We start from the raw sequence: 23436 nt of genomic DNA on the forward strand, positions 1-23436 counted from the left end.
TAAAATCCTATATTCAAAGTGCTAAGTGAAGAGGAAGCAGCAGTTATAAAATGTTGGAACTTAAGAAAGATAGACTAGAAACAAAACAAAGTATTTTCTGTTTTCCTCTTCGGCATCTTTATTAAAAGAAAGAAACTCAAAAGTAACAACAGAGGCCACTGATCTTCTAAAAATCAGGATGCATCTGAAATTGTTTGTGTAGGTCTCTCCCTCATAATTTTGTTTAATTTTAAAGTTCCTACAGGTATGCAAAAAAGAGCTGGGAGAACTTCAGGCAACAGTCTGCAAGTTCAACCTACGTCCTTCCTGGCTAGTGAAAGACAGTGTGGATTTACTGAACATGCTGTTAACTGAGAATGGCAAGGGCAGTGAATGTCCTAAATGAAGCAACTGTGAAACCATCTCTTGAGACTGACAATACTGGAGTTGGGCAAACATCCAACTTCCCTTCTTAGGAAGGAAAAAAAGAAAAGATGAGTTTTACTGCACATCCAGAAGGTTAAGAACCATTCCAGCCTCTTGTAATGACAAGTAATGGGTTCTAGAGGCAAGGGCTCTCCAGAGAGAATGTCCTGCCAACAACCTCTTCCCTCTTAAACCAAAGGCCACTATATTGTGCACCTTTGCACTTGTACTGGGACTGGCGTCTCTGACTCTTTGATGGTCACCTTAGGAACCATATTGTTGTGTGGAGAATGGAAGGGAGGAATGGATCCCTTGAACTTCTGGCAGTAGAAAATAGAGAAAGATAATGAGCAAAGCTAAATTTGTATCAAGATGTTTTGTCTCATCCTCGTTGGCTTTGCCTAGAGTTCCCTCTCAGAAGAACACAGTATCGGACACCCTGGCCTTCAGAATCATACAGATTAATGAATGTCACCAGTTAATACATTTTCAACCATCCACAATCTAATAAAGCACAAGTCCCCCAGATTTGAATGAATCATTCACAGTTGGTGTGAAGGGTGAGTGGCAAATCAGAATGAATTTAGGAATACTGAATGTGACTGGCTCAGGAAATAATGACTTTATATACAAGAGAGGGCTGTTAGGAGAACAACACAAAGTATTCAGTTAAAACATCTTCTTATAAACTGATTAGGAAATTACAAAACAATAGCTGGCCGATTAGCCATGAAGATCCTCCTTTTCTTCAGCCCAAAAGTTACACACTAGTATTGACAAGTCTGGGAACAGACAGACAAAAAGAACTTAAAACATTTACAGTATCAAGAGCCCAGGAGAGGCAGTTGTCAATGAGATGTTCACAGAAGAATAGGCTGACTGAGAGACTCAGGGGCAGACCTTATGGACGGGGTGTGATGTATCAGGGCCTGCTTGGGGATGGTAAGCCTTAGAGAGCAAAGACATGCAGAGAGACAGTTACAATGTTAAATTCATTTTTCTCCCATGCTTTGTTATTCCTGCTGTTAATATTAAATAACACTTTGGTTTTAAAAAGTTGACTAGTCTCTGTAGTAAGGACTGGTTAGAGCTCCCAAAGGAAAGACTTTCAAGTTCTGAGCCCAGTTAGTCTTGCTGAAAAATCATGGACAGTACATAAAAAACCTGTAGTCTGAGATCGAGTCTAAGAATGGGAGACTTATGGTATTCCAACCCAGGACAGGTGAAGACATCAATTCTGGTACCTTTAAGAAGTTGCACTTAGAGAACAGAGAGGAATCAAAGGTATAGCTACTTCTGTAACTAAGACATCTGGTTGCAAATCCCAAGTGTTTGCTCAGTACTGTAGTGGTAAGGGAGTGTGATATGGGCTGGTATTCTTTGATTTGTCTTTAATAACTTATCAGTTGGTTATTTTTTGCTGTGAGGTAAGTTAATCTGTTAAGTTTTTTTCGTTCTTCTAAAGGACTGGGCAAGTATGCTTGGAGCTAAAAATAGGCACTCAGACTGAGGATAAACTAACAATTTCAGTAAAATGTGTGTGGCAACCTATGTACATAAATGCATATTCTACACAATCCTTCTTTTATGCAAATTTCATTTCAGGTGTTACATAAATGTCCAATCATGAGTACTATATAGTTTAAGTTTGTTAGGTAATAGTTGTACCATCTACCAGCACAAAATATAGCCACTCATTTGCAATTGCCTCCTGCCAAAGGAATCTAAGCAAACAGGTGGGTTTTGGAACTAAGTTTCAGAGATTCATGCAAAATTAGTGATCTGATCCTCAGACTATAGGTGGTTGATGATGCAACATTAATGTAACAGACCATGTCAAAGCTAATGTTTGCAAGTGATAAGGATCAGTCCATGATAGGATGGTCAAAATGTGAAACTATGTTCAATAATACTTCCCCCCTAATCCCCGCCAGAGATCACCTCTTAGAGATGGTTAATTAAAGAACAAAAAAATTAGAAGAGGCAGAAGGAGGATAACAAGGAAAAGGTATGAAATTTACACATCCAGCATTGCCAGTTCAATTGGTTTCACATGTAACTGAGCAGTATTATAGATTCAGCCACATAAACCTTTTACTAGCCGTGAGTAGCAATTTATATTTTTATAGTAGCACATGGCCTTTTTGGCAGTCTTGAACAGCAGCTTATCCCCACCAATTAACACTTGTACTCCCAGGGCACATTTTAACTGGAAAATGACTGGATGCTTTAACTAATCCAGCTGCCTACAAATGCAGAACAAACATGGCCTATCTTGACTGTTGCAGCAGTGAACTACTAATTGGTAACAGGGTAGTTAATGGACCCAGACTACTGAATAAAAATGCCCCTGCCCCCTTTAAAAAGTTATTTAACCATATTTCACAATAATGTTATATTCTCTCAGACAATGCGCATGTGCATGCATTTCAATTTACTGATGGACTATTGCTATTCAAACATAAAAAGATAATCTCTGTGCCAAGAGGTTTATAATCTAGTTCCAATTAAATCATCCCTTACTACCAACTGTGGTCCCATTTCACTAACTAGATTTTGCAAGTGAGCCAAGAAAGCTTTTTCCTTTTTTTTAAAGGGTGTCATTCTCCTGACCACAAAAGCAAAGTGCTAGTAGCCCTGGCTATTTGTGTGAGAAGAAACCTTGAGAAAGCATCTCCACATGTTGTAGCAATGCCTTTCATTTTGACTGCAATACCTCTGCTGTTCCTGGCCAGAGCAGAGACACTGAGCCGTGCCCAACTGCTTTGTCACATGGACAAACACCTAACAGGGGCTAGGAAAATGCATTTGCTTTTACTGATCCCTTCATGAGCCTTTCCTAGAGGCTAGAGCCTATGCATGTGCCAGCCAAGATCAGTGTGACAGGCTTTTTGGGGTAGGGACTGTTTTTTCATTCTGTTTGTGCAATGTTTAGCAAAAAGGGGTCATGGTCTATGATTGGAACTCCCAGATGATACCACAGTCTAAATTATTGCTACTAAGAAAAGGGTTGATCATATTATATTTCATTAATCATCTGGCAATTTAAGGAAGAAAAAATATATGCAGTTAGTCATGAAAACAAATTATACCTTTTCACATTTTTACCCCTAAAGATTAAAAAGACATCAATTTGTAGCTGGGATATGAGCATCTGATTCTCCACTGTGTTGCACTTCGATAGTGACTCATGCACAGCAGTGCAAAGTACCACCATTCTGATTTGGCTACACAAGTACAAGGTGATGGAGGATCAGAGCCTGAGCCAGCGTAGGAACACAGACAGATCACATTCAATGGTGCCTCATATGCAGTGGTGTCAGAACAGTTTAGTCATTGTGGATCCTGTAAAGTAATGTTGTTTTATCATTTTCCTTGAAAACCTAAAGTTGATAGCAGGGGTGGGGAACCTTTTTTGGGTCAGGGACCTCTGACTCACAGAAAAATTTGATGCGGCACCCCCAATGAGAAGGGGAAAGACACTCCCCAAATTCCCCATGCACATGAGAAGCTAGGGGGACCCAGCCTAGTAGATTTTGTGTGCTCCAACTCTGTGGTGGGTTAGCAGGTGGGGCTGGTTTGCCAACATGGGCTCCCCATTGCTGAAATTACTATGGAACTTCAGATTACTTATCACAGTAGTGCTCAGAGTTTCATTCAGAATCAATACTTCATTGTGCTAGGTGTGGTACAAACACTTGTGGATACATAGGGTGAATTCATTACCCTGCTGAAGCCAAAGACCCATTAAGTTCTATGGGCCCAAGATTTCACCAATAGTTCCTGCCCTAAAAAACTTATGAACCAAGAGACTTATGTTCCCATACCTGAGTATTTCTTGGGTGTCACATTCTAATTTGTTTTGATAAAGCCAGTCCATTTCTTATTAAATACCACATGCATATTTTATAACATGGTCTAATAGTGAAAGTCAGCCTTGTGCAAGGCTAACAACAGGCCTATCGGTCATGTTAAGATACTTAAACTCTATTCATGAATGGAATTAACTATAAGCACTTTTTTTTAAATCCCTGTAGCATTTGTACTGGATCAGCCGTTAAACATATGAAAGTAATATACTTAAAAGTAAGGCCATTTGGGGAATAGGATGATAAAAATGGTTGTAAACACTTCTCTTTTGGCAAACTTCCTTTTTCTGTAATTACAGAGAAGCAGAGTGCAATAAGAATATAGAAGAAAGGGTGTAAAGGAATATTAGGCATTTACAGAATACATGTTTTAATACATTCAGTTTTTCAATTCGATTTTTTTTAAATGAGAGATTGTGTATTCATCTTAGTGAGGACTTAAAGAGCTTTGAATGACTGTGGTATCAGAGAAAAGCAGCTGAAGATAGAGAACAACAGTCCATTTCTTATTAAATACTACATGCATATTTTATAACATGGTCAAATAGTACAATATCAATGTCTCTGTCACACAGGCACTTTGAGCTGCTTTTTTTAGGTTTTATTTGTATTACACTCAAAAATAAAGTTTTGAAGTGTTCTTTTTTACAGTTCTAAAATCAGTTATAAGTAATTGGTTAGCTTTCAATACTATATGAAAAGTTTGCAGAAACTTAAATCTGCTATTCAAAATGTAACATTGCATAAGAATTATATACACAGTAGGAATAATGTTCTGCCTTTTTTTTTTTTAAGGACACGCGTAGAAACCCCCCTGACATTAGGATATGTAAATGAAGGATTAATCAGTATGCTCAAGGGCACAGATCATCACAGTGCAAATGTAGCTTCATTAAAATAGCCTTATTAAGGCTGCATCAACATTCAGAAGCAGAGTTGGTCATAAAATAAATAAAAGAAAACTTTTGATCTAAAAAAAATCATTTTAATGTAATTGAAAACAATTTTAGAGGGTTAGGAGTTAATTTTTTTGTAATGAAACTTAGAAAGAGTTTGAAAAAATAATGATAAAAAGGGCATTTTCATCTAAAAAAATTGGGAATTGTTTCTCCATCGGTTCTAGTGAGAAGACTCTCTCTTTTCTAGGATCTCACCAAAGTCTACTGAAGTCTATGGAAAAAGTCTGATTAAGTTCAGTGTGCTTTGGAACAACCCCATCTCCCTATGTCATGAAGAATGCTCTATTGCTCCTTGAGACCAGATTAAAATAACCCAACCAGATTCTGATAAATACAGCTTCTTTTCCACATATCACACAACAAAGTTAGAGAGCACAAGAAAAATATACTCAGAAGCAAGGAGTCAGGGAAGCTTTTTTAAGTGCCTACACAAGGGGTGACATTCTCTTTAATTTCTAATACATAATCTTCAATAGTACCTTCCCTTCCCTTCTCATCAGTTATTTTAACAGTGTTTATGCTATTGCAGCTTTCAGACCATCAGTAAAGTAGAATGACAGAAGAAGAATCAAGAAATATATTGTAGATTACTATTAACTCAATGAACAACCTTTGTCTCTAGAAAAGAAATTAACTCCCTTTCAATTCCAGGGGCCCTTCTATAGGTCACATTCAAAACATTTTTTTAAAAAAAGTTAACGTTTCAACAGCTGAAGATGTGCAGAGGAGGTGCTTTCCCCAATGCCGCCCTACTTGCATAACCTTTCTCTGTGTTGGGAGGCAATGGGATAGTACACTGTTTTTATCGACATAGCTATGGAAGGTACTGATTGGGTACATAGGAATGCAAAGGGTACATACCCTCAGGCTCAGGCATGTCTTCATGCAACTCGCCTCACCATCTATTTATACCCATGTTGTGGTGGGGGAGGGACATGTAGTGTATGCACTACACACATATTAAGTGTAGGCAGAGCCTAAGACAAAGCAATGGATCTGAATGTAAATATGCTTTTTAAAGGTTTGTACTATTTTTCTGTTAAAGCAACCAATCTTTTTTCTTTAAACACAGAATATCCCAATAGGATTACCTTGTGGTTTCGTTCAATGCCTGTGTAATCTGCTTCAGGTGGGATCTTTATATGAAGCTCAGCTTCATAGGCTCCTTCCCCATCATTCCGTGCATTTATTATGAGCATGACACAATTTTCTTCTCCAATGATTAGTTGATCTTTATCTCTGTAAAAACATACATCTGATCATGAACTCTGAAAATACCCAATGAATTGAACTATAAATATGCATAATTAATTCACCTATATGGCCCATTTGCTCTCCTAGCATCTATACTAAAAAAAGTATTAATTTTCTAAAAATACCAAAAAAAGCAAAAACACACTGCCTATAAGTTCTGTGCACAACCAGCTACTTGGCATGCAATTTACAACACAAAAATAATCCCACAGAGAAGCTCCACAAAAGAATTGCAAATTGTGAAAGAGGGAGTGTATTCTAGAATAGCGAGGAAGGAGTGGCAACTACACGTGCAACTGAACAGTCAAAACGAGTTACAACAGAATATGGAAAGCAAGTTGCATTAAACTCCAAAACCCTGATTGCATCCTACCTACACAGGACTAGCCGATGTAGACACAAAACTCCACTACGAGGGTCACCGTTGCATAGCTCCTTTGGAGTGTAGAAAATATAGTGGTATTTTAGCTCCCCTCTATCTCTTTTTCCCATTCAATGAGAGAGGATTTCAGCCCCCAATACCAGCACATCTCCTGAGATCCACCAAGACTAGATGCAATTTCAGGTCAGTCAAAACTACCCATGAACTTATCACAAAGTTGCTAAAGAGTTTCAGCCAAAAATTTTTGTTTCAAAATCTGGGCTAAATTCACAAAGGGACTTAGGTGCCATTCCCAAAAAAGAAGAGAAGGAGCTGGAGCCCCTTCTTACAACCAGCAGCCCCATGGCTAGAACATCTACCTGGGAAATCTTGGGATTGAGTCCCCACTCTTCCTTATTGAGAACAGGGACTTTTGTTATTTTGTTTCATTGAGAAAGCTGAAAAATTTGCTTTTAGGCTCAATCCAAACAGTTTGAAAACATTTTTTTTTTTTTGGTTTAGCCAGTGAACCACAAAAATTCATTATTTGCACAGCCCTCGCCAAGATACAGTGGCTCCATATTGACTCTTGCCTCCAAAGGCCTTCTCTAGTTCCTTAACAGCACAATTCCAGACCCATTATATTGCCTATAATTCCTTGCTGCCCCTAACCTATAACCTTTCCCCCATGTTTCTGACTTAACTAAATTATGGCATTGAGTATCAAGTATGAAGCACAAAAACAAACTGGCCATAAAAAGTGAAGTGAAAAACCCTTTGCATCAGCAATTCATATTATCTTCTGATACTGAGGGGTGGAAATAGCTGTTTGGTTGCATGTCTCATTGTTGAGTACAGTTAATGTTTAGGACAGATATACAGACAAAAATAGCCAGACATCAGATTTCTTTGTCCTTGCAAGAAAATCAGAGAATAGGCAAAAATCTGGAAACCTGGTACTTGGCATCAGTAAGATGGCATTGCTATAGCCAGCAACTGATTTGAGTCTCACATTTCATCTAGTAGTTAAAGCAGTTAGAAGGGTCTATATTTCCTTCTGAACTGTTTTAATGACCACCTGTATTCTATTAGATGTAGCACAGTTTTTTTTAAACTTACGGTTCAGCTGAAAGTTTCAAATCAGGAATGCACATGTTGTCTTCTCCACAATCCACCAGAATGTAAGCCTGTAGTGTTCAAAACATGTACCAGCGGTATTAGAGTTTTTTCCTGAAAAAAATCAAGTCACTTTCTTGTTTTGATGATTACCAGCAATGCCACTAATTAAAGTGTTATTTCTGCAAGCCTTTACTCACATGAATAGTCTCAATGACTATGTATGTAATGGTTTGTAAAGTATAAATATATAAATCTTTCAAATTATTCTCCACTGTAAGTTGGGGCTTACAATGGAATCAAAACAATAATTCTGGAAGACTTTTAAAAGATGCATGGTAGTCTATTCTGAATTAATTAAACCCTTGTTGCATAACTTTGGTGAACACAATGACATAGTGTTTTAAGAAAGATGAGACAGAAAATATGTTAATACATAGAACATATTCCATGCAAGTTCCATACCTGCTCCTTAAGAGTGCTTTCTTGATAATAGTTCAGTATTGGTTTCACAGCTAGACCATCTACAAAAGTGGATTCATCCAAGCTGTAATTCAAACTAACACTGATGGGAGATAATTTATCTCGAAATTCTGTTTCATCCTGTGAATGGTAATCACATAATAAAAATAACACTTTAAAATAGTTGCTAATGGCAAAGTAATAGCAGACATAAATTCAGGGTTTTGTCTCTTCAAAGAATCATTGCTTTAGTCCAGTAGCGTGTCTTTGAAGACATATTTGATTATGTGGTATAGTTAGGAAAGCGAAGTTACTCACCTGTGACCGGTGTCCTCAGAACACATTGCCTCCACAGACCCACACTCCAGAAGTAGCTTGCTGAGCTGTGTAGACTCAGAACTTTTTCAAAGAAGTAGCCTAGAATGAGGCCGTATCTAAAATTCCCATCAGTTCTTGACCACCTGGCAGGAATGGAAGGAGGACACGTGTGGATCTGTGGAGGCAATATTGTTGGTTTGTTCCAAAACCAAGGATTTATACACATCAGCCTTGGTAAAACTCCACCATCTTTATTGCCTAGGTATGCCCTTATATACTGCCAAAGCCCTTCTTATTCCCAGCTCGCCTTCCTCTGCCTTTCCAGGGTAGCCTTAAAGCTCACCCAGGCAGTGTCTTAAGTAGTTCCAACAACAGGTGAGCAACAATAATTTTTTCTCCTTCATAAATATACCTCCAGAAAGGCCCACTCTTGGAGACTGGAGGGCAGTAGTCATCCTGGAGGCTGTCTGAGAAGATAAATACTAGCTGACAGCCTTACTAAATCAGTTCTCCAGACTAGACAGATCTGTTGAACAAAGGTTTAAAACAATACTTGAGAGGGCTCCATATATTTCTTAGTTACAGGGATTTGGTGGAAATGTGCCTGTGAGACTGCTGGGGCTCTTCCAAGGATTCTGCCTGAAAAGATGTGGTGACTCTCTCAACTCTTAACCCTCACCTCTTTTGCCTTGACAGAGGAAGTAGATTCAGAAAACAGATGCTTAATATTCACTATTTAGGCCTCCAGATCCATCAAATAAGGACATGAGAAGTTCACTGTACAAAAGGAGGATAAGTCACCTTTGCACTTATGTCCCACTTTTCCTTCATGGATCTCAAAGTGCTTTATAAAAGTGTGTCATCATCATAATCCTAGTTTCATAGCTGAAGAAAGAAGGTCAGAAAGAGCTTATCTGATTTGCCCAAGTCTTTTTGTTTTATAGTTATTTTCTAATGAGTTTCAGTGTTTTGTTATGCCACTAGATCATCATCAGTGTGTGGTGTGCAAGTGTTTACATCACATAACTTTATTTCCAGAAAATGTTTCTAACAACATTTCTAGATCTAATTATATTTCTTTTACAAAAAAATCTATATTTTAAACCCTAAAATACTTGATGGAGTCCCTTTGAAATAGATGTTGAAAAGTGCATTATCGTTAAATTTAACGTTTTAATGCAGTTATCTTACCATAGGTACAAGTGATGCACAATACATACATGCTTTAGGAAAGGGGAAAATGTATGCAGAATTGCAGGAAAAACTTCCTGACATTGAAACATATATGTGGCTGGGGACTACTTCCCAAGGAAAGTGCCATTTCTTGAACTCAACTGGACAAAAGATTGGTACGAACAATCATTCATTGTCAAAGGACTGCACAAGAAGACTTGGTAGGAGTTTCTTACATCAAAATTTGTAATTATACGATGTTCATGATAAACGCTCATTACTTTTTGATCATTCATGTTTCTGAGTTTCATAATGTGACTGGCATTTTCCTGTATTATTTCATTTTTTTATTCCTCCCATTATACTAAAACCATGAGATGACAGCAAAGAGTAGTTTTAAACAACTTACTCGGAGGTAAACAATGAAGTCCTGGCAATGGTGCATTTTTTGTCTTTCTATCACAATGGGGAAGAAACGATGTGACTGATGGTAATCAAAGAAGAGGGTCCTTTTAACAGCTCCTTTCTGTTTCAATGAATCTAATTGCAATTCAGCTTGCAGTGCTAGAGAATGAAAGTATTTAAACATTTAACATCAAACATTTAACAGAGAAAGAAAAATGATGAACGAAATTATTCACATTTTTACATCAAAAGCTATGAATGGATCACATCTACCCTAATTAATTAGCTTCATTATAATGGGTCCTACAATTGACAGGTAACTGCTTTTGCTGTTATACACATCTTACTTAGATTCTGTTAATTCCACTCCAACTCATCTAATAAAGTGGATTTTATCCACAAAAGCTCACGAGCCTGTATATATTTGTTAGTCTCTAAAGTGCCACAGACCTACTCATTGTCAATAACAAACTTTTTCCAGTAAAAATCAAAGCTTACATTTCAAAATGGGTTGCTAGATTTACAACACACTAGACATTGATCAAAAGTACACAATATGTGAAATTTGAATTACTTTATTTTCATAGTCACCATATTCCATACTCAATTTCTATTTCCTAAAATTCTTTCTTTTAAGAGCAATAAAAATAGTTAAGTCCTTGTTTTATTTTGGTAATTGATCAACCTTATTCAGTTTAAATGAACAAAACAAAAACAGACAGCATTTCATAAAGGACAGTGCTGTATTCCTTGAAATCAGCCAAAATATACAACTCAAATCAGTGAGCCTTAAATAAATAAATATCTATATATATATAGAGAGAGAGCTTTCTTACCAATTTTATCTGAAATACTTTGACCTTCAAAAGCCACACAAACTCTTACAGTAAAGCTATAAAAAGCAACAAAGAAAAAATAATTAACAGATTGTACCGAGTCACTCATCCCCTATTTCTCAGTCTTTTCTCCTTAAAACTTGTTATAGAGCATTCACTATCCTGAACCAATTCAGCAATCTGTTTCACTAGTTCTGTATCAAGCAGTCTGAACGCAGTCCTTTTTAGTTTATGATGGAATAAAAAAAGTATCTGTGCATGTACATAGCTCACAATCCTGTATTCCTTGCACACCAAGAAACCCAAAGGACAAAATGCTGATTCCACTGAAATCAATGACAAACTCCCATATACATCAGTGGAGCAAGAAATAAACTCAAATACTTAAACAGAACTTTTTTAGTGTACAAGGAATTAGAGACCAAGATAATTTTCTATTTCAATTTAAAACTTTGCTGGAGTTGCCAGTCAGATCAAGCCCTAAAGTAAAAGGGCAGAGAAATTAATGTTTCTATGTTTGTTATTTATTACATAAATGCATTGAGACTATATGCTAATTGATTTATTTCTGGTGTATTTTTTTTCAAATCCAATGACAAACTCTGTATGCAACATAACAATCAGCAATATCTGTGTTATTTAAGATAATCAAACTGCACAGACTTCCACACACACAGCCACCTAGGTTATATATTTAAAACTGCCCTCTTTCTTTTCTCTATATGCCGTGTCACTGATCCTTACTTATTCTGAAAAAATAAAAAGACCTTCTGGAATTATATAGACTGACAGCACTTTATTTTAGCAAATTCTAATGCATGCATTTGCCTTAAAGACATTATTTGAAACCATAACACTGATTAATGGTTGTGTAAAAGTTTCATTTTACAAAAGAGATGCTTTATTATACAATACAGAATATAAATGTTTAATGAAATGACATTCAAAAGCTTTCACAAACAACCACTGATGGTCTGTTAAACCATTATAACAAAGTTAATAGTATTAGCAAGGCTTGATTTCCTGCTAATAGACACCACTGGAAACCCGTCTTTAATAACATGCTCTTGATGTCTAATACTTGACACTACATACTGAAGACCCAATTCCGGATACCCATCCTCCCACAAGTCCCATAGTTACTCATGGAAATAGTCATTTGAATAGCATTAGCAAGATGAGATATTAAAACTTGAAAATTGCCTTGGTTACTAATTATTCTAAGGGTATGTCTACATTTTGCATTCCTCTTTTGAGAGAGGAATTCAAATGCAGACGAACGAAATTGCAAATGAAGCGTGGATTTGAATTTCCCATGCTTCATTTGCATAATCGCATCTGGGCGCTATTTCGAAATACCCTATTTCGAAAAAAGGAATGCTGTGTAGATGCAGTTATTTCAAAAGAAAACCCTTCTTTCGAAATAACCCTTACTCCTTATAAAATGAGGTTTAAGGGTTATTTCGAAAGAAGGATTTTCTTTCAAAATAACCATGTCTAGACAGCATTTCTTTTTTCAAAACAGGGTATTTCAAAATAGCGCCCGGACGCAATTATGCAAATGAAGCTCAGGAAAGCTTCATCTGCATTTGCATTCCTCTCTCGAAAGAGGAATGCAGTATAGACATACCCTAAGAGAGTACAAGTTGGACCTCTCTAGTCCAGTACTCTTGGGATCTGACCAGTCCCAGACAAGTGAGTTTGCTGGACCTGGGCAGGTCAGGCCAGGCTCTTGGGAGTGCCAGTTTCCCTGTTTGGCCCCCCTCCCCAGCCACCAGGCTCCATTGCTCCCAGCCCTACGGGTTCCTTAGGTTTTGCTGCTCCTCTGACCCCACTGTCCCACTGTCCCCATGGGCTTCACTGCTCTGCCAGCTGGCTTCACACCTAGCCACTGGGGTTCCCTGGTCCAAAGGCTCTCTGGTCCAGCAACATCATGGTCCTGTCAGACTATGGATGTTGCTGAACCAGAGCGGTTCAACTTATATTAGAATCAGTCTAACAGAGCCTGGTCATCATTGAAACTACAAAATTGGCACATTTCACAACAGACAATGACAGCAAAATCCAAACATTCTTGAACAACTCATTGCTTTTAAATACCACACTAATCTTATGGTATGTACCAACATACTCATGTAGCCATTATCAAAACTAATAATGGTACCTCTAAAACAACCTCTAATCATATTGTAACTGCGTGGCAGCTTCCTCTGACAAGCATAATAAAAATGTGCCACATCTGGGATTCATATAACTCACATGATCTTACTCAACATCTTCCTTCAGAGCAAACAATTTGCTTCATGACATTAAGCAGGACTTCATCATAGGCCCCAGAAGCTATTAGAAGCACTGATTCAAATTCCCCTGAAAAACTTCATATTTGAACCTATTTACATTTCTCTTAGAATTACCAATTAGAGATGAATAACTGACCATTTCTAAATAGATGAGACAATGTAGAGTAGGTATCAAACAGAGAACATGTAATCTGTTGCATGGAAATGCAAAGTATTTAGTCGTCAACCTTTCTTGGCCAAATTGTAGTTCAGCTAGGGAAGCCTTGCAGGAATGTAAGGATCAATAAAGTGCCCCCTCATTCTCTATGGCAGCTTTCTTCATAAACAGGTAGCTGAAGGGAAACAGACTTTGTGGAGTGTCTTTGCAGGGAGTAGACAAAATTTTGACTCTGCCTTCTTAATGCTCCTGGTAGCGTATCTATACTATTGTGTCAGACAGCATGCTGGGTATAAGCGTGTCACCATGTACTCTTGCCCCGCAGCAGCAGGGAAATGCCTTCACAAGTCAAAATCCCCTTTCCTGACTGACCTAAGCACAGGGCAACAAGATACTGCCTTGCACTTGGAGTAATACATTTTACTCAGGTTAAGTGAAAATTAAGATTAAGGTGGCTCTTTAATATTTGGAAATTTGTACAGTACTTATATTTTAGCTCAAGTCCTAATGAGCTGTGCTTTATAAACTGGATGATCCAACTTGTGTCCTTTGTGTTGTTATGGTGTACAGCACAGTAACAACTGTGAAATCATAAATGAGCACAGTTTTTGACACCAGGAACATTTAAGGCAGAAATATTTCCAAAGATATCAGACAGTTTAGTCATAAACATAATTAGATTGATGGTATGTTAACTATTTTGAAAGTAGCATCAAGTTTAAAGGAGATCTTGTGATGTTTAAATAGGCTTGTTTGTACTATGAGGCATTCTATGCTTATGAGAAGCAGGAAAAGCTAAAAATAACAGATTGTATATGAGATAAAGCCAAGAGAGTTAGATCAGTTAAGCAAGACTGGAGTCAGAATGGTTTCTGAAACCTGGACGATTGATTTATAGCTCTGTGGAAAAACATAGTAAGTTCAACTTTTCAAACTTCTTGAAATGCCAGTTGATACTGTGATTACTCAACAAGCAGGAGGACAATTTTGAACAATTAAAGGAAGAGAACTGGTATAAGAAACAAATGGCACCTTTGTCCTCTGACTGTATGGCCTAGCCTATATCATTGGTCTGGGATATCATGGAGATAAGAACATTAGAGTCTTGTCTGCCCTACATTGCCTATCATTGCAACAACCACAAGAACAACACTGGTGGCTAAAAAGTGAAGCCCATGAGTTGAACAGGCAACAAGGTTTTCCCTCAATCCTTAGGACAACAAATAGTTTACTTAAGATAAATGTGTGCTCTTTAATCTGATGTAAATCCCAATGTATTTTAATTCTAACACAACTGAATATTACAAGAATAAAAAGTGATAAGTGTTTTCCTCTTGGCTCTGTTCTCTATGGAAAGAAAGAATGGGCTTTGTCTCCTACTTAACGGTTGAGCAACTGATCTGTCATATGAAATGCATGATGATTCACAGTGTTTAAAACAAAAGAATAGGGCTTTTGATTAAACTACAAAATGCTCTGAACCTTTAATGAGTGTTTCAGTATAGTTCTGAATTGTTCTATTCTTAGCATTTTCCTAAATTAAATGCATGGACTAGATCATGATTGTGAAGCTAGATCATATAAAGTCAAAACAAAATGAATCAATGGTCCTCACTTGAACTCTTTTGGAAATGTTTTTAGAGAAATTTTGAAATCGTGGCATTTCCCCCAGTGTGGAACATTTTTCCTCAAAATATTAGACTTTTGCATGGAAGGGAATTTCCAGTTTTCATTTCTTCTGAACTGAAGTTTATAACAGAAAAAAATTCTAGTTTGGTTTGGAAATGTAGAGATATGTAATGAATACATAATTTCATTGGGGACATATCAAAACAATAAACAGAAATGATTGACAGTTCCTAATACTACAGTAGACTTCCGATAATCCGGAGCCTATGGGACTTAGGTGGTGCTAGATTTCAGATATGCCGGACTATCAGGAGGTACTTTAAACTGGTTATATATATACACACTGTATACATTATATACTGTATATAAAGTGTTCTTAACCCTTTTTATTGTACATACTGTATACAGTATACTGTAGTGTTTTAGGTTTTTTAAGCCTTTTTTACCCTTTTTGCTCAGTTCAGCTGCTGCCGCTGTTACCTTGTGACTCTTTTTGCCGAAGCTCACTCACTAGGCTCTTGCCATTTTGATGCCGGACTATCAGGAGTGCCGAACTATTGGAGTTTTACTGTATTTACTGTTATCGATATTTCATTTAACACAATGGGAAATATGGATATAAGACACTGCAACCAATGTTTTCAAATGCCTAATTCCATATTGTCTGGGATACTGATTATACCATTTGAATTAATGGGAGTAGCAAATACTTAGCCTTAGAAACAATAAAAAATTAACAACCCTCCTCCCAGAACAATTCACCTGGAAAATATAAACATGTTTTCCATTTTCTAAGGTTCAAAACTGACCCACTCTGTATTTTTATTCCAAATAAGATTTTGATTTTTTTAAGTTTTATAGACATTTTTCATTTACTGAAAACCTGGTTTATTGAAAACTTTCATTAAACCATTTCAACAGTGGTTTAGATAATGATAAATATTAATTACAAAGCTGGAATTGTTTTCTTTGGCAAAGAATACCACCATCCTATTTTAGGAAGTGGAGGCTCAGAAATGGTAAGATGCTTGTGTGAGGGATTTTCAGTTTGGTGGATAGTCAGCACTTCTGAAAATTACATGCTCCAAAGTGCCTCACAAAAGTCGCACAGAAATGAATATATTCATATCAATAGAGATTTAGGCCTCGAGTTTTAACCCTGGTTCTGATACCTTTCTGCTGCATAGCCTTAGACAGCGCTGTTAACCTCTCTGGCCTTCAGTTCCCTCATCTCTCAAATGGTAATTATACTATTTCCCTGCTTCATATAGACATTGTGAGGCCTAACTTTAGCTATGTCTACATTGCGCTCTCTTGCGCAATCACATATGCAAATGAGGCACGGCAATGAATATCACCACGCTTAATTTGCATACTTAGTGAGCCACCATTTTTGCACAAGTGGCTTTTGTGCAAGAAAGAGCAGTCTACACTGCTCCATCTTACACAAAAACCCCCTCTTGTGCAAGAGCTGTTCTGCTGCTTGTTTTCAGGCAGAACGCCCCTTGTGCAAAAATGGCGGCTCAATAAGTATGCAAATGAGGCGTGGCAATATTCATCACTGTGCCTCATTTGCATATGTTATTGGGCAAGAGAGCGCAATGTAGACATAGCCTAACTGTTTGTAAAAGTGTTTGTAAAGTGTGGTTAAACTGTAAAACTGCCATCAGACCAATAGGTGCTCAGATAAGTAGTAAATGCAATAGAAGAGGCAGAGGAAAGAACAGAACACAGGACATTTGGTTGAGTAGTTTAGAATTTCAGAACTTTGCGGCATTTTTTTTATGGTTTTCTGAACTCAAGTTTTGAATTAAGAGTATTTTGTTAGGAAAATTGTTTTCAGCTTTAGTAAATGCTCTTCTAACTAAATAACACACATACCACGCTAGCAAAGTAGTACGTACATAAGTCTAAAAGATCAGGATAAAACTGGAAGAGTTTTTCTGAGTATAAAAAAGAAATTGTGTTTATGGCTCTTTGCCCTATGATTTAGTTTTATAATCTCAGATCATGGCTAAAACAATATTTTCCTAATCCTGGAAAGCATACAGTAATCTAAATCCTTTTAGACTTCCTGATATTTTTCTGGTAGGATGGTTTCCTTTCATTCTTCTAATTTTGAAATGTCAGTCAGCAGGCATTTCACACAAGTTGCACAGCTGGCTAAGAGATACTGAAATCTATCCCATGGGACAGAGGAATTATTTGCCTGTTGGAGTTTCCCTACTAATTGTTTTCATATGTACAATACAAGGTTATATCAACGAGAGAAAAAAATTACAGCATGGAAAATCAACAGCTGCTCTTCAATCATTTTGGGAGACTGAATTAATTTATTTTGTATAGAAGGAGCTGAACCTTTAGAGAACTGTAGATTATAATAAAACAGCCAGAAATGTAATCATCCTTCCACTAAGACACTTAAATTATGGATAAAACTATTGTAGATATAAATCAAAACCATCTTTCAGATTATTCTAATAAAAATAAGTATTAAAAGGAATAACTTTATCCACATAATGCATTCACTTCTCCCAATAATACATTGTAGTTAGAATGTGAAGCAAGACAGAATTATTTCTTGAAGAGCTATAGAGGAACCATATTTTTATTTTGAGGGAGTTTCATAGTTTCAAAATTCCTTTTGTTCCAGAATAAAAACCAAAAAATTAGAAATTTCTCACAGACTGAAATTAAAAAATAAAACAAACAGATAAGTAAACGAATAAATAAATAAATAAATTTGGTTAATTGAAAGATTTATTCCCATTATGTAATTTTCAAAATGGAAAATTGAAATGTTACATTCTGAAAAGGTCAAAACTTTTAAATATGTTTTTAGCAAATTTTTATTCTAAATAAATTTAAATTGAAGGCAACATTTCTGCAAAATGTTTCACTTTTAGTAAATCAAAATGTTCTGATAGAAGAATGTTCTGGAGAAACATTTCCAATCTGATAGTCCAGTGGTGGGCAATGAAATAGCAGCAGTTCACTAGGGTTAGCCCCTGACAGGCTGCTGCTGCAATATTTACCTGCACCTCCACAGGAACAGGCAATTTCAGCTCTTGCTAGCTCCGGATCGCCACTCCTGGCCAATGCTTCCCATAGCGCCCGTTGGCTAGGAATGGCAATCTGCAACCAACAGGTGCTATAATCACCAGTATCTGTAAAGGCCCAAGTAAATACAGTGATGGCCCACCAGGGGCTAACCCTGGTAAATAGGACCTGACTCATGGGCCGGTATTTGTCCACCCCTGTACTAGTCAGAGGTTATTTTATCTTCCTGCTATTAAGATACAGAACAAACATAGATTAATACAACATGAACCTTTTCAAAAAGGATCCATTAAATCTATTTTTTAAAAAGAATATATATTCTATATCTCAGTGTTTATAACAAAAGTGTACAGTGTTTATTTCTGTTTAGGGTATTATTTAACTTATAATGAATACATAAAAATAATAAATGTATGGTAAATGATGAAGGGTGTTTCTAAAATGCCAACATGGAACAACGCCAGTCATTAAGTATTCATTGTTTAGGTTGAATAAATAAGCCATTCAGTCCCTTCCTCAAGTAGATGAATGTTCATCCTTCTTCACACAAAACATGGGGTTAACCATGTACTACCCAAAATGGTAGCACATTAAGCCAACAGATTATGGGGATGTAGTATCAATTAAATAACTTATGCATCCTCAGTAAACAATTGAACCCTTGCCTAATAGGATCTTTCCCATCAGATATGGTCTCAGGCTTGGTCTACATTAGACCTGAAAGATCAGTTTAAGGAACGCAACTCCAGCTACATAGAATACTTAGCTGGAGTCGGCTTACCTTAAGCCGAACTTGTCACTGTCCCCACTGCAGGAGGCCAATGGGAGCAAATGCTCCTGTTGGTTTACCTTACTCCCCACAACTGCGAGGAGTACAAATACTGGACAGAGCTGTCCTCTGCATTCGATATATGAATCTATATTAGATCTGCTTAATCAAACACCAGAAGGTCAATCTCTGGCATAGAGAGTGAATATGTGCCCTCAGACTTTGTGTTTGAATTTAGGGCATGATTCTATGAGATGCTGAGCATCCTCAACTGCAGTAGGATATGATTATGCCTCACCTCACAGGATTAGGCTCCTGGCTACACTTCAAGTGTTTATGAAGCAAAAGAAAATAATTTGATTCTAGATAGGTTGTAATACAGCACTCATTATTGCAGCACCTGCACAAACACCAGAAAGACGTCTGGAACAAGAGGAGAAAGGTTTTTTTTGTCTTATCACTGACTTACCAGGCCACCATAATCATAGAGTCAGGAAGCAGACAAGTTTTATTGTCTGGATTTACAATCATTGGGTACAGCATGAGCTGAGCATCCACTGTCACAACAGGCCTTGCTCTACAAATGGGGGAGAGAAACAAACATCAATACATGCAACAGGAATAAGTTACTATCCAAATAAAAAAGGCCCATGAATGCAGATACAATTATCTTAAAGATAGCTGTTAATGAAGAGTCCATCAGGAGGACAGGAGTTTTGTTGTTGCTGTTCACTTTCCAGAAGAAATGAGGAATCTGTATGAGAGAAAGTGTCATCTATGCAAAAGGAGAGTTTTAATCATTTTGATAATTCTTCACAAAAATTACAAGCTAACAGGACAAGTCACTGAAACAGGACCTTGCATTTTCACTAGACCTAGACATAGATGCATGACTGTGCAGAAACCAGATATGTACAAGGTTCATTAAGCAAACACTGTTCCCTTCTCCCACCCTCACAACAATATCAATAATGCTTTGAAAGGGTCAAATCCTCACAGGCTCGGAAACCTCCACATTTCTGGATCCAACAGCAGCATTTCATAATTGTTTTACAACCTGTCATCTTTCTGCTATGGTTAAAAAAGGGGCATCTTCAGATTAGCTGTCTAATATAATTGTGTTTAATTCTCTCTGAAAAGATAATGTGATTTGGCTAAAACAGAACTTCTTAGGAAATGTGTTGAATCAGCCATAGGCTGCAACCTAACAGCTAGATCTTGAGCCATTTGACTTTGGAAGCCAGGAATAATGTTAACAGAAGAAGCAGCTGAAGACAGAGATACATGGCTGCAGAGGCGGTGTGCAATTGTGAATAACAGCCGGAGATTAATTAGTTACCCAGTAATTTAGATTAATTTATAACAGTGTTGGATACAGGGAAGTTTCTAAATCATATGTTCACAGAATATCATTATTGAACACTGACTTACAGGAATCTGATAAAAATAAATCACTCCCAAGATTTTCCCTTAAAAGTTTTAATCTACAACTGGTGTTGTAGTGTCAATTTTTCATTCTAACATCAGTTGGAGCCTCAAAAATGAAATGATTTCTTGCACTGCTATACATCAGGGTAAAACGAATTCTCACACAAACTTCAGTTTGTATTATTAAATGCAAATACCTGTCTTTGTCCAACAATACCAATTGCACATTATAACACAAGAGTTGGAAAGGAAAAAAAAAAAGAGGTGCTCATAATATTAACTTGTTAAATGGCACAATCACTCTTTTGGGTTGCAAAAAAAATGTAGATCTAGACATACCAATTCTGATTCTCTATTACCCTGCATCTACCCCTGCAAAGTGGCTGCAAAACAATACCAGATCAGCATAGTAATACTTTATATATGGATTCCATGAGGTTCAGGGAAATGGTACATATTGCTGTAATGTGGAAACTGAGCTAATGCTACCTACGTGAGTTTTACCTTTCTGTTTCTTAACTGTGAATGCCCATACATTTGTAACATTAGGGTATTATGGAGTCATTGGAGGTATATAGGGTTGGGGAAAACAGAAGCCTACAAAGAACCAGACAGTTTGGCAATATTTATGCTCCAGACTTCCCAATATTTGGATGGGCACAGTTTTCTGTGCAGCTGGATTAACAGAACAGCAGTAGACTTTGCCTTACATTTCTGACAGCTGTAAATTTATGTGTTTTAAATAAAAGCTCAGGATTTGCAGAAAATTATAGTATGCAGCAGGACACTAAAGACTAAAATTATAGGATCCTATTCATTAGTCACTGTGATTTTGCTCCAGACTTTGAATTTTAGGCATATTTATATATGTTTCATTAAAAGATTACATTGTCCCTCATAAAAATGGTTTTTACAGCAGTCTGAAAGTAGCAGTGCTTTGCTTGTCAGGTAGCTCACATCCTAGTATCACTAACTGGACAAGGCTACATAAAATCTAAAATTATTAGAGGATGCCATTGGCCATGGTAAGAAACAACTCTTCAGTCACATGTCTTTTTAAATTCTCTCTCATCAAGGACTACTTCCTGGCAACTATTGAAAGCTTTCATTTTTAATTATTTGGGACTCAGCTCCATTCAAAAAAGTGTGGTTACAATTTTTAAATGGGAAAAAATGTCTTTCCTTACCCTGCACCTAGCCTAACAAGTTGGTTGAAGGATTTGATCAGAATATAAGCTTGTTGGGTTGAGCCTGACATAGGTACTTTCAACCAAAATGGAGAATTTTTCTGAGACTGAAGAGCATGTAAGAAAAGGACTTACATCACTATAGAATATGCTAAGAACATACTATAATCTAGCCATTTATTTACATACAGGGAAAAGTAACACTGAAATGTGAAAAAAAGATTGGCTGTAGATCTCCTGTTTAAGCTGTAAGACAAAGCTTCCATAGCAATTACCACATACCTGTAAACAGCTACTTTTCCAGCTCCAAATGCACCTACTATTAAATCTGGAAAAAAACAAAACAACTTTGAAAAAACTACATGCAAACCTCCAGCACAGTTTTGCAGCCTAATTCATTTATATTCAGAATACAGTAATGTAAAGCAAATGAGCTAACTCACACTTTCTGCATCATTCTACAAGAACATAGTGAGGGAAAACATTTCATATTTTTGCCATAATGGCATATTCATTCACCCTACATGACACAGAGTCATCCATGCCTCAAACTACTATTTCATTAAATCCACATATTTTACTTCAAGCCATTACCTATCTGTCACATGAAGGAGTGGCAAACAGATTGTCCACACAAAAAGTTGAATCTCATATTTATTTAAATTCATGCTATTTAAATCATTTTTTTCCTGGTGACCTCTGATCTCATCCTGATTTTTGTATTGAATTGTATGTTTGTTAATTTAGGTATTACTATACTTTTATAGCTTCAGAGGGTATACTTTTATAGGAGAAAGTAAATTTTAAAGTTTACATTTTAACCATGAATTTGGTTTAACTTGAAAGGGAGGTCTGTGCTTATAAGATACTCAACAGTGGCACCCCCTCTCTCACCCTCCCCCTTCTGGAAGTCACTTTAATATACATTAAATTAATTTAGTTAAGCCGGTGCACACATGGTATGTAAGTCTACCTACAGATTCTGTGTTAGATAATATATCCATGAAAAGCACTCTTGGGTAGATTATTTTTATACTGGATTGACATTACTGGAACTCAAGTGGCTTCACTTGAGACTACACTTCAATGGAGGTGGCCTCTCAGTGAAAAACGTGTGAGCAATTTCTCCCCTTTTGGCATTTAGGAGTCCTTTATGATAATGGCATAGTCAGACAACTCTCAATGGGTTCAAAGCCTGGGCAAGGAGAACCTGAAGAGAAGTTTACCTCCTTGGTTAAGATGTTGTAAAATGTGACAACACAAAACCTCGCCTAAGATCTTCTATGCAATTGGGTTCTCTTACTCTCACAATAAACCAAATGGATTTAATATAATCTATTTCTCAAGAAGAAACATGGGATAGAAACAGCATGCTATGTCACAGCTAGAAAAAAGACAAGTAAATTAGACAAATAAAATAGAGGCTTCATGGATCTTATCATCTGTTGTTGCAGGGTTGCAAGCTCTGGTTTAAGTTAGAGCATCTGATTTCAGAATCTGAGCTTCCATTGTAAGAAAGATGCCTCTAGCCTTCATGGCTGCAAAGAAAAATTTGAAATGATGACAGATGTCTGCCTGAATCTGCTGAGTCTGAGAACCAGTCTACACCAAAATCTTACACCAGAACAGTCCTGAGAGACATAATTATGCTAACTCAACTCTGGTTTAGATAATGCTACGTCAGTGGAAGAATTATTGTGTCAAGCTAAGTACTGCCTCTCAAGGAGGTGAATTACTTACACCACTGG

The 23436-nt window shown here is 36.9% G+C and overlaps 1 protein-coding gene across 1 annotated transcript in view; it reads right to left on the reverse strand.

Moving 5' to 3' along the window:
- Positions 1-23436, reverse strand: part of ITGA8 (integrin subunit alpha 8) — a 175690-nt gene that overhangs the window by 84127 nt on the left and 68127 nt on the right. Inside the window, exons 14-20 of the mRNA XM_075922446.2 lie at positions 21971-22016; positions 19543-19650; positions 11159-11214; positions 10327-10481; positions 8430-8567; positions 7968-8035; positions 6325-6472 (exon numbers count right to left, since the gene is read on the reverse strand). Of these exons, the coding sequence (XP_075778561.2) occupies positions 6325-6472; positions 7968-8035; positions 8430-8567; positions 10327-10481; positions 11159-11214; positions 19543-19650; positions 21971-22016 (719 nt within the window). The remainder of the gene's footprint in view (positions 1-6324; positions 6473-7967; positions 8036-8429; positions 8568-10326; positions 10482-11158; positions 11215-19542; positions 19651-21970; positions 22017-23436) is intronic.

This window comes from Pelodiscus sinensis, chromosome 2, assembly GCF_052426305.1.
Source record: "Pelodiscus sinensis isolate ZL-2025 chromosome 2, ASM5242630v1, whole genome shotgun sequence".
Taxonomy (NCBI): domain Eukaryota; kingdom Metazoa; phylum Chordata; order Testudines; family Trionychidae; genus Pelodiscus; species Pelodiscus sinensis.